Source organism: Trachypithecus francoisi, unplaced genomic scaffold (genome assembly GCF_009764315.1).
Source record: "Trachypithecus francoisi isolate TF-2019V2 unplaced genomic scaffold, Tfra_2.0 Lachesis_group2, whole genome shotgun sequence".
Classification (NCBI taxonomy): domain Eukaryota; kingdom Metazoa; phylum Chordata; class Mammalia; order Primates; family Cercopithecidae; genus Trachypithecus; species Trachypithecus francoisi.
In genome coordinates this window covers 42454775-42467243 of record NW_022681465.1, presented here as the reverse complement: position 1 = coordinate 42467243, position 12469 = coordinate 42454775, and the positions used below count along the sequence as shown (strand labels likewise).

The 12469-nt window shown below is 37.0% G+C and overlaps 1 protein-coding gene across 15 annotated transcripts in view; it reads right to left on the bottom strand.

Moving 5' to 3' along the window:
• FAM172A (family with sequence similarity 172 member A) overlaps window positions 1-12469 on the bottom strand; it is a 523432-nt gene that overhangs the window by 79688 nt on the left and 431275 nt on the right. The window contains exon 11 of one of the 15 annotated variants that reach the window (XM_033179137.1): window positions 3137-3158. The exons of the other annotated variants lie outside the window; for them this stretch is intronic. Within the exon in view, the coding sequence (XP_033035028.1) occupies window positions 3154-3158 (5 nt within the window). The 3' untranslated portion in view covers window positions 3137-3153. Of the gene's footprint in view, window positions 1-3136; window positions 3159-12469 lie in introns of those variants that run through there. 15 annotated transcript variants of the gene reach the window in all.

The following is a 12469-nucleotide window of genomic DNA, read 5'->3' as shown; positions in this document are numbered from 1 at the left end:
AATCAATATTGTGAAAATGGCCATACTGCCCAAAGTATTTATAGATTCAATGCTATCCCCATCAAGCTACCATTAACTTTCTTCACATAGTTAGAAACAACTACTTTAAATTTCATATGGAACCAAAAAAGAACTTGCATAGCCAAGACAATCCTAAGCACAAAGAAAGGCATCACGCTACCTGACTTCAAACTATACTATAAGGCTATGGTAACCAAAACAGCATGGTACTCGTACCAAAACAGATCTGTAGACCAATAGAACAGAACAGAGGCCTTGGAAATAACACCACACATCTACAACCATCTGATCTTTGACAAAAATGACACAAACAAGCAATGGGGAAAGGATTCCCTATTTAATAAATGGTGTTGGGAAAATTGGCTGGCCATATGCAGAAAACTGAAACTGGACCCCTCCTTACACCTTATACAAAAATTAACTTAAGATGGATAAAAGACTTAAACATAAGACCTGAATCCATAACAATTCCAGAAGAAAACCTAGGCAATACCATTCAGGACATAGGCATGAGCAAAGACTTTAGGACTAAAACAGCAAAAGCAATGGCAACAAAAGCCACAATTGACAAATGGGAACTAATTAAACTAAAGAGCTTCTGCACAGCAATAGAAACTATCATCAGAGTGAACAGGCAACCTACAGAATGGGAGAACATTTTTGCAATCTATCCATCTGATAAAGAGCTAATATCCAGAATCTACAAAAACTTAAACAAATTTACAAGAAAGAAACCATCCCATCAAAAAATAGGTGAAGCATATGAACAGACACTTCTCAAAAGAATATATTTATGCGGCCAACAAACATATGAAAAAAAGCTCATCATCACTGGTCATTAGAGAAATGCAAATCAAAACCACAATGAGATACCATCTCACACCAGTTAGAATGGTGATCATTAAAAAGTCAGGAAACAACAGATGCTGGAGAGGATGTGGAGAAATAGGAACACTTTTACACTGTTGGTGGGAGTGTAAATTAGTTCACCCATTGTGGAAGACAGTATGGCAATTCCTCAAGGATCTAGAACTAGAAACACCATTTGACCCAGCAATCCCATTACTGGGTATATACCCAAAGGATTATAAATCATTCTACCAGAAAGATACATGCACATGTATGTTTACTGCAGCACTCTTCACAATAGCAAAGACCTGGATCCAACCCAAATGCCCATCAATGACAGAGTCGATAAAGAAAATGTGGCACATATACACCACAGAATACTATGCATCTATAAAAAAGGATGAGTTCATGTCCTTTGCAGGGACATGGATGATGCTGAAAACCATAATTCTTAGGAAACTAACACAAGAACAGAAAACCAAACAATGCATGTTCTCACTCATAAGTGGGAGTTGAGCAATGAGAACACATGGACACAGGGAAGGGAACATCACACACCGGGGCCTCTCAGGGGGTGGGGGACTAGGGGAGGGATAGCTTTAGGAGAAATACCTAATGTAGATGACGGGTTGATGGGTACAGCAAACCACCATGGCACGTGTATACCTGTGTAACAAACCTGCATGTTCTGCACATGTATCCCAGAATTTAAAGTATCTATAAAAAACCCCACAAATGCAATGAACTCCTTAGCCTGTTCCCTGTCATCTCATTCACACTTATAACTTTTATTTTCTTCCTTCTCCATTCTTAACAACTATGCATCTGTCAACATCCTTTTTTGCTATTACAAATGGTTATGTCACACGTCCTGTACTTTTAAGCCCTAGCTCATGCTGACAACCCTAGTTGAAATATTCTTCCTCCTTTCTAAGAATCTTCAAATCCTACCCATCTTTCAAGGTTCAGTTTAACGGATCTGTCCTTCTCAATCCCCCAATGTCTTATTGGATCTGATGATTAGATATAATCACATCGTCTCCTAAATTTCTCTGTTACTTAGATCAATAGCTCCTTTGCAATCCTCATCCCTTTCTTCTTGAGGTATTATATTATAGTACGAATGGGGATGGTATTGATTCAATGTGTTACTCATTCTTGGTAATACTTAGATCTTAGATCTTACTATTGTCTTAGAGACTAATGTGGAGAATGCAGTAGCAAGAGAAAGAAGATTTTTTTCTTTGGTATGAGTCAAAAATACCACAATGTCTGCCACATCCATGGCTCTCCTCTCTTCACATTACTGTCTTTTTTAAAAAGGACAAGTGGCCGGATGCAGTGGCTCAAGCCTATAATCCCAGCACTTCGGCAGGCGGAGGTGGGTGGATTGCCTGAGGTGAGGAGTTTGAGACCAGCCTGGCCAACATGGTGAAACCCTGTCATTTCTAAAAATACAAAAATTAGACAAGCATGATTGTGGGTGCCTGTGATCCCAGCTACTCGGAAGGCTGAGGCACGAGAATTGCTTGAACCTGAGAGGCAGGGATTGCAGTGAGCTGAGATCGCACCACTGCACTCCAGCCTGGGTGACAAAGCGAGACTCCGTCTCAAAAAAAAAAAAAAAAATGGTGGGGGGGACAGGTTTAGTTAGATCTTCCTGTCGTAGTGAGAAAAATTATAATCCATCTCTCTATTAGCATGTTTATTTAGTGTTTACTTATCTTTCCATCTGTTCTCTTCTCAAATCTTTTTTTTTAATGGGATAGGTTCATCTCATCAGACCTAATAATTACTAGTTTTCTCTTCCCTTTGGGTTTTGGCCCTTTCTATCTCTCTCCCCTTTACAAACGCTTGAGAATTACATACAGTATCTGGCTCTCTTGACCCATCCCTGTAACAATTGCTCGCCTTCTTTAAAGTTTTTGTTTAAATATTCTTTCTTATTAAGTCATTTTATGACATAATTAAATAGCTAAATAATCTTACAAACAGCAAACTGAATACAAATCTCACCTCATATGACACCAAGCCTTTATGTTTTTAAAATATTTTGCCCCAACACAATTCTTCTTTACTTCTTATATACTTTTCTTGTTTAATTTGTGTTTGTATGATGCCCTCATAATGAATTCAAACAACTAATCACCAAAGTGAAAGTTTAATCTTAATGAAACAATTTTTTAACAAAAATAATGCAGGGAATTAATTTATAAATCACATTGTTTCTTACCACTTCAGCACACCACATTTTCCCTGCTGGTACGAGTGCAATGCTGTGTTTTATGCTGTTAACATGTAAAGAAATAAACTTTTTATTGAAATAAAAACCCCTACTAAGCTGGTAGAATGAAGCATATTTTAATATAGATATTTTAATTATTCTTAATTAAAACCTTGCAGAGATCTTGCATTTGTGCTCTATGGAAAGTTCATATCCACATATTTAAAGAAGCAGTTTGCTTTAGAGTTCAACCATTTTAAAAAATGCCTCTAACACTAGAATCTTATGTAACTTGAAAAATATAGTCTCAGACATATTTTATAAAAAATTGCAATACAGTCCTCAGAATAACCCTTGGAAGAATATTTTGGTAAGAATGATTTTCAGAATTTGGAGGCTGGGTTAAAGGGCTGAGGAAGGTTGAAGTATGCACCTTTAGCAAGTAAAAAACTATATATAATTGATCTCAAGATGGAGCCTGAAGTTTTTTGTTTCTAATTCTCTGTTGACTATCCTTGAATAGTAATTTTGCTTTTGGTTATTTCCAGGTTGGCATCCCCAATGCATTACATTTATTAATTAATTCAACAAATATTTGTTAAAGTGCCTGTCTACTTTGTGCCAGGCACTGTTCCAGGTGCTAGGGATGTATCAGTGAGCCAAACTGACAAAGCTTACATTCTAGTGAGGAGTAGTGGAGGCCAACACACCATAAATATAACAAATAGCTAAAATATTTAGAGGGCCAGACTGTCATAAATGCCATATACAAATGCAACAGCACAGAGAAGGGATAGAAATGCAATTTCAATGAGGCAGTCAGGATAGGAAACACTGAGAAGGTGATATTTGAACAAAGATCTGAAGAAAATGAGGGGTGAGCCTGTCAGGTATCTAAGGGTGGTTCATTCTAGGCAGAGGCCAATGCAAACAAGCTGAAATAACTCAATGCATGTCAGCCTCTGCTAATACCAGGAAAGTAATTTAATTGAAGCAAAATTTTACAGATGAACACTCTAATATTTGTGATATTGCTTTTATTACATTTTATTTAACATTCATCCAATAAATATTTACCAAGTACAAACTATATGCTAGGCATTGAAGCAATAGTGATTATTAGACACACATTTTGTCCTCATGAAGCTTACAGTTTAACGTAGGTGGGAGAGGCAATAGATACTGCACAGTAACATATGCTATGGTGGGGGTCGTGCAGGGTGCCATAGGGACAGAGAATAGAAGCTCTTCCAGATTACAGGAGATAGGATTTTAGAGATAAAACTCCTAGAAATTAAAGTCATTTCGGCTCCCAACATCATAGTTATCCGAATAGACTGAATATAGAACCAAATAATCAATGCTATACAACATCCTCACAACATCCTATGTAGTAAGCCCTACTCTTATCAGTTCTCAGGTGAAGGAATGGAAGTACAGAGAGAGTGGCAAGTTGACAATAGTTACAGAGATAGAAAAGTGGCACAGAAAGGAAACAAACTCAGGCAGTCTGGCTTCAGAGCCTGTGCTTTTAACCACTATCTTAAACATACTCTCTGAGCAGCATGCATGTGTGATAATTTGTTAATGAATAAAGTCCTCTAGGTATTTTCTAGCTGCGTATAGGTGAGGCTTGGTTCAGACTATCTGAATAGTTTGCTTCTCAAAAAAGTTCTTATCAGCATGACCTAGAATGTGGAAAGACTATTTTTGTCTAAAAATTAAAATCAAATCATCTTATTCATACTGTGATGTGAACTTCTGACACTGGTATTCACTAACCATTAATATAAAAAGAATGCACTAGGAGCAGCTCTTTGGAATCCCCCTTCCCTCTGTCTTTCGACATTCTCGGTAAGTGGAGAACTAGCTCCCTGTTAATTTGACTGCTGTCTATTGAGTGCAATGGATTTTGCAAAATGTCCAGAGTCCACAAACAAATTTAAAAATCTGTCCTCCCCTGGAACTTCAGGCTTGTGCTCAGACACTACCTTCACAGTTAGACAACAGTCTGGTTTCTGCTGAGACTGCCAGTAAAGACAACAGGGATGTTCTGGACCAAGCTGCAAGTTATGTGACTTCTAAACTACTAAAAAGTTGTCAGATGACAGTCATTCTAGGTAGAAATGTCACCAGTACACTAGATGAAAAATCCAGATGAGATCAGAACAGAGGCCCAGAGGCCCATGTGGCTGTAGGAGCGGGCTATGGAGCCTTGCAGAACTCTGTATTCCCTCTGTCCAGCTCCTTGACTAGTTAGACACCTGGAGATTCTAACTGGGATTGCACAAATTCTATCTGGTGAGGAGATAATATTTTTTGACAATAATAAGTAACACAAATTCCAGGTGAAATTCTTAGACATAAACAAAAGAAAGAATAATTGTATATAAATATATGGAAACAGCAGGCTTGGGAATTAGAATCCTATCATTTTTAAGACCATTGATACTTTTCTAATAATATTCTTAGCAGAAAGCCATTGAATAATTTAGCAAAAATTGTATGAATATTTACACAACTTACATGCATATATCTTTACTGTACAACTTGGTTATTTTCAGGTATGATGTACCTAACGTTAGATGACATTGAAGCTTCCTGTCTCATAAATCATCCCTAAGGCTGAATCCATCAAAACAGAATATCCTAACAGCTTTACTGATGGGGAGACATAGAATATTAGAGAAAAGTTAGATTCAGGTATACACTTTAAACAGAAAAGGAAGAAAAATGATTTTATCAACTGAATTTAGGGTAATGGTAGTTATAATGATAAAAGTAGTCAGAATAGGATAAAGGAATTTTGAAAAAAAATGGTGATCAAAGATTAATGCTAAATTGAAATACAATGCCAATGCTATTATCTGAGTGTTACTATCTCCTGCAGCAGAAGGAATCATAACTTATTATGAAAGGAAAATACTGACCAGGCTTATAGAGATGGTAACATAATGCAACGTTGTGATTACTAATTTTTAGTTTTATCTTAATCCCCTGCTCCCTTCAAAGCAGATAAACATTTCCACATTATGTAAATAACATATAGATTTTAAAGTTCAGTAAATAAAAATATATAACAAAATATGTAATGGCTACACCTAAGTACTTGCTATTATCCTGGATAGAACTTTTATTGAGACATTAAAAACACACTGTCTCTCTAAAACACTAGATTGCCTCTGAGAGATAAAGAATTCATAAATTTACAATGGTAACCAAACGAAAACACAGAGTAAACTTTCGAGATGAAAATATGGCTCTCCTAACCAAATGCTGAAAAACAAGAGCAATGTAATATGCACTAGATTCATATTGTGGGGAATGTGTTTGTATCTAATCTAATGCTTGCATACATTATTCCTATGCTTTGAGAACAGAATAACAATTGTAATTTTGCTCTGAATCAAAATAACAGAATCTGTCATTTGACATGCTGTAGTGTTTGCACTTTCATTATTGTTCATAGAATAATTGTATGCTTCTTTTTACTGTTATTTTGTAGCAGTTTATCTCTTTTAAAATGCTATTCAAATGAGCTTCAGCATGAATCTCAAAGTCAAAATCAGTCACTATGTTTTAGCAGACACTTTCAATACGCTCATACATATACTTATGCATATCTGTTTTGATAAAATGTGATTCTTATATGCATAGTATGTTATTTCACCACAATTTGCATTGTTATAATAGGTTATTGACTGAGTTTTCAGTTTCAGGGACTAAGGTAGTATTCAGTAATGAATGAGTGCTACAAGTTTATTGCAAGTGCCCAGGGTTCACTCACCCCAAGCAATTTAGTCAATAACCAATTTTTATACTTCTATCTCCTTCAAAATTCCAAACCAATAATCCCTGTTTTTTTTTTTAATTATTTCAGCATCAGACTAACATTTCTCATAGAAATCAATATGGGTGTGATCCATTAGCCAAAAATCTGCAGCACTGCAATGCAAACATATTAAAAATATTGATCTTGCAGAGCTACTGATGTTTTGATTGACTTTAATGTTTGTAAGCAGCAATAACAGAATTTCAATGATTGAAACAAACTTTTGATTAAAATTATAGATCTTTTGTGGGGAATTTGCTATTTTACTGGTTTAAAGCATATCACATGGCTTACTTGCCTGCTGTAAATGAGTGCAGTGGGATATACTTATCCAATTCCTTATTTGTAAATATGTAGTCCATCACAGCTTACACATCTTTAATCTACTTTGAACTGCCTCGACATTTCAATTCAACTTTCCATTATAGCACATGGTGGGGTGACGTTTTCAGATTAAGAGTAGTAGGAATTGAGAGCTTTAATCCTTCTTTTACTATTATGCAACCTGAGGCATTTTATTCTCAGTTTAAATTCCCCAAATGTAAAGATGGAATTAACCTTGGGAATCAATGAACATTCTTATTACATTTTGAGATCAGTGGACAGTAAAGACCATAACTTATACATACAAAAGATTATCTGACCCAAAGATATGTCCCTTAAAGGAAGCACAGAATTTTTCAGCCATTTAGTGATCACCTAGCAATGCTCTCATTTTATATATGAAGAGACTAAGGTCCTAAAAGGTACAGACAACACAAGGAGCTCCTCACTGAGGCCTCTCCTGCACTGTATATAAAACATACCACTGGGCCCCATCAGGTACTCTCTCACCACTTAGCCTACTTAATTTTTATTCTAACATCACTATCGAAAACATATACTTTATATGTCGATTTGTCTATCTAGTATCTATTTTCTCTTCTGAAATGTAAGCTCTATGCAACAGGAATTTTGCTCATCCTTTTCATAGCCAAATCCCTAGTATTCAGAAAAGTATCTGACATATAGGGGGCTCAATAAGCATTTCTGAATAAATGAAGGAAAGAAGGAGCCAGATCTACTAACGGAAGGGTCAGGTTGGGTAGGGGTGAAGTGGGCTTGATTCTCTTAACTCTCAGTCCCGTGTTGCTATGAAGCTTCCTTCTCAATATGTTCCCTTCACTTTCCTGGGTTCCCAGATGTAAGTATCAAAGGAAATTTGCATCCATATCTATTATACATATTTTTGTTAAAGTTCACAGATATTTTCAAGTTTAAGAGTTTCATTATTTAATTATTAATCTTTTGCCTGGATTTTTTCTCCATTTGTTTGCTCTACCTTACACCACGTTAACACTGTCATAGATTCTTTATTTTTACTTGTGACATTTTATTGGAATAAAAAGATCAATAGTTTAAAGAAAAAGTGAAAATTAAAAATGACCCATTTATCAGCTGCTTATTTCATTTCTACTACAATCACTCCCATATAGTCCTTCTGGAAAAGCACCAAGGTATAACTTGCAAATGTGCAGGGACTTCGGCCTCCTCATGAATCTTATCAGCTTTCCCCAAATTACCCTAAACACACATACAATATATTTGTAAGTATACAATACAGCTCAAAGACAAATTCCCTGGTCCTCTTCCAGAGGCTGCTACCATGGCAAACCTTCAGGAACTGCCTGTGGTGCTGCCACTCTCTGGTGGGTGTCGGGGAAGAAGTGTGGTTTGTAACTATCAGATCTGGATTAGAATTTCAACTCTCCCACTTACAAACCACGTGAACCTCTGTTTACTCATCTGTAAAAAAAGATCATAACACCCACTATAAAGATAAGCTGTCAGGAGCAAACAAGATGCACATAAAGTGAATGCTACAAAGTAGGGATGCAAACAGGGTTAATTGCCTTTTTACCTTCACGCATTTGTGAAAAAAATAGCTAACTTAATGCTTTCTCTTCCTTAGTGCACTGAAAAGGTGTTTAAATATTTATGTGAGATCACTAATGGTTTTTGGGAATCAGTAAGAGGCAGAATGGAAGGTAAAACTATTTCAAAGAACTGACAGATGTGATCAAGTTGCTAAATGATGTACTGTAGTTACTAGAGAAGGTATCTCTATACAAGTACCAGTGGCCTAAGGGTGGCAAGTGATGCTACATTTTGAGCAGGGATGATGCCATTTCTTTCTTCCACTTGCCCCCACATCTGGCCATTCCATCTCTGTAAGCATTCCGGTGCCCTCAGTACCCTAATATTCTCACACGCCTTAATCCATTCCTGGAAGCCACTTTCAGTTTCATAAACATCTACCCTCAATCTGCTATTAAAAACAGTACCCTATCAGCAGCTCCGTCTGAACACTCACTGAGACTCCTGATGTCTATCCGTCGCTCTGGAGTTGCAAAGCTGGTAAGCTCAGGATGAGCTCTCATGGGGCTATTAAAGGTCTAGGGGCAGTAAGCTAGGCGAGTCCTTTCAAAGTGGCATCATACTGCATGATGACTCAAAATGGCTTCAAAGAAGGCAAAGGTTACCTGCTAGGGGATGTGCATCTGAGGCAAGATCAACAAAATATTAAAGAGAATGACAGGTTTTCTTAAAGGTTTATTTTTACTTTTAAAAATAAGGACTGTTAAGTATGAGATGATGGGAAAGGCCAGTATGCCAACAGGAGAAAATGTTTTTTTTTTTTTTTATTATTTCTGCCCAAGTATGTAGTGGACTTGCAATGAACTTATAACTCACACTTGTAATCCTAGTACTGTGAGAGGCTGAGGCGGGAGGATCACTTGACTAGTCTATAAGCATAGGGAGACTCTGTTTCTACAAAACAAAACAAAAATAAATAAAATTAGTTGGGCTTTGTGGCAAGCACCTGTACTCCCAGCTACTTGGGTGGCTGAGAGGGGAGGATCGCTTGAGCACAGGAGGTCAAGGCTGCAGTGAGCCTTGATCATGCCACTGCACACCAAACTCGGCGATAGAGCGAGACCCTGTCTCAAACCACCCCCCAAAACAAAGAAACAAACAGAAAACCCCAAACAAGAAAAACTAGTAACCCTGGCATCACTGATTCTCTGCTACTCCCTTAGCACTGCTATTACTCTGGCTCTGCAGTGGAAAGCCTGACTGAAACACATGCCTGATTTAATCACATACCATCCGATGTGTTAGTGGTACCACAGGGAGTGTGTCCCCTTTGCTCTCCAGGCCACTGCTAGAACCATCAGATCTTCACTTTTTGGGGACTATTTACCTCTTTGAGAATATGAGAAGAGCTATGATTCTCCTCCACATAAACTAATTGTATGTAATCTACCAATTCAATACAGAATTTCAAAGGGTTCATATAACTCACTACCCGCTCATCCATAAATCCCTCAGGCCTTGGGGGTATTTAAGGGCAATCAATCCTCTTGTGTTGGAAAATATCAAGGTGCCTGCTTTCCTCACAGGACTGTAGGTACATAGTATAAAGACATCTGCTTTGGGTGAAGAGGGGAAGGAGAGGAGAGAAGCAAGTTTTGAAAGGAAAGTGTCATTTTCCCTCAAGTTAGAAAGTATTCAGATAAAGAAAAAAGACCATTCAAATGCCAGGACTTGGATGCATGCAACATAAGTTAAGTGCATGCAAGTGGGAGATTTGGCTTAATTCCAAGCACAAAGTATTTCAGCTCCATGGGGAAAGTTAACCATAGGCCAAAATCTCAAGACATATATGTAATCCATTTAGTATTTTAAAAGGTCCAATATTTTACTGTCTTAAGAAATTCTCAAACTTCCTGAAATTTTAATGGTGCAAACGTTTTAAATATAGAGGGCTAGCAGTTCTTGAGAAAAATTTTGGCACAGATTCTAACGGAGATTTGTTGATCTTTTTTCAGGGACACACTGGCAATTTTAAAACATAGTTATTGAGAAGTTGGAAGACACCTCCCTAATTTATAACTATTTTAAGAGGCACATCAGACTAAGGTCTGAAACTTCCTGATATTATGCTTCTAAATTGTAGGGTAAAGCATTTGTCCTCTTCAACTGAAGACAAAAATTGAAAAAAATGTGTGTGTATATATACATGTATAAAGACTGTATATGTGTATTCAAAAGCTCAAATTCTGGTTACCAGTCCTCCACATACACTTCAATTAAGCAACTATTGGTCAGAGAGCATAGAGTAAATGCCCTTCACTGAAAACTCAATTAAGCTTGCAGAGCAATGATTAGTAATGCCAAAAGAGAAATTTGAACTCAAATAACACTGTATTTGAGATTACTTGCTAAAATTTTAACTGGGGGTTTGGGGATTGGAAATTCTCAACATATAATATCCTTTTTCCATAAACTGGCCTTTTAACCTTACATTAAAAATATGGCTAGAAAAACGGATTGATAATTCCTCAAGAAGTTAAACAGAAAATTACCATATGACCCAGCAATTCCACTTATAGGTATAGAACCCACAAAATTAAAAGCAGATGTTCAAACAAACCCTTATACATGAATGTTCATAGCAGCATGATTCATGGTAACCAAAAAATGAAAACAAGCCAAATGTCTTTCATTTGATGAATGAGTAAACTAAATGTGGTGTATCTATACAATAGAATATTATTTGGCAATAAAAAGTAATGAAGAATTTGATACATACTACAATATGGTTCAGTCTTGAGAAGCCTCTGCTAAATGAAAGAAGCTAGCCACAAAAAGCCACATACTCTATGATTCAATTTATATGAAATATTCAGAATAGCAAATGCACAGAATCACTGAAGCAAATCAGTGGTTGCCAGGGGCTGAAAGGAGGAGAGAATGGTGAGTGACTGCTTTATGGGTCTAAAGTTTCTTTTTGGAGTGGTGAAAATGTTCCAGAATTAAACAGTGCTGATGGCTACAACACTGTGAATATGCTGGAAATTACTGAACTGTGCTCCTTTAAATGGCTATAATGGTGAATTTCATGTTACGTGTATTTCAATAAAAACTGTGGCCAGGAGGCCGGGCGCGGTGGCTCACGTCTCTAATCCAGCACTCTGGGCGGCTGAGGCTGGTGGATCACGAGGTCAGGAGATCGAGACCATCCTGGCCAACATGGTGAAATCCCATCTACTAAAATACAAAAAATTAGCCAGGCGTGGTAGCTCATACCTGTAGTCCCAGCTACTTGGGAGGCTGAGGCAGGGGAATTGCTTGAACCTGGGAGGGGGATGTTGCAGTGAGCTGGGATTGTGGCACTGCACTCTAGCCTGGCAACAGAACAAGATTTCATTAAAAAAAAAAAAAAAAAAAAAGTGGCCAGGATTCTTTTTCACTTTATTTGTTATGATTCCAGTAAAGAAAGACATTAATGAAACCAATTTCTACTGAAATTAAACACTGGATATGATCATAAGAGCTCTTTTTTAAACTCATAATATATCTACGTGTGTTTGATTAGGCTGTGCCTCATCGAAGTGGGAAATTAATCATCTGGATAGTTATGAATATTCTCATAAGTCTATACAGCATTTATAATTTTGGCAAAACAAGACAAGGAAAAATGGGAGAATAAACTTTCT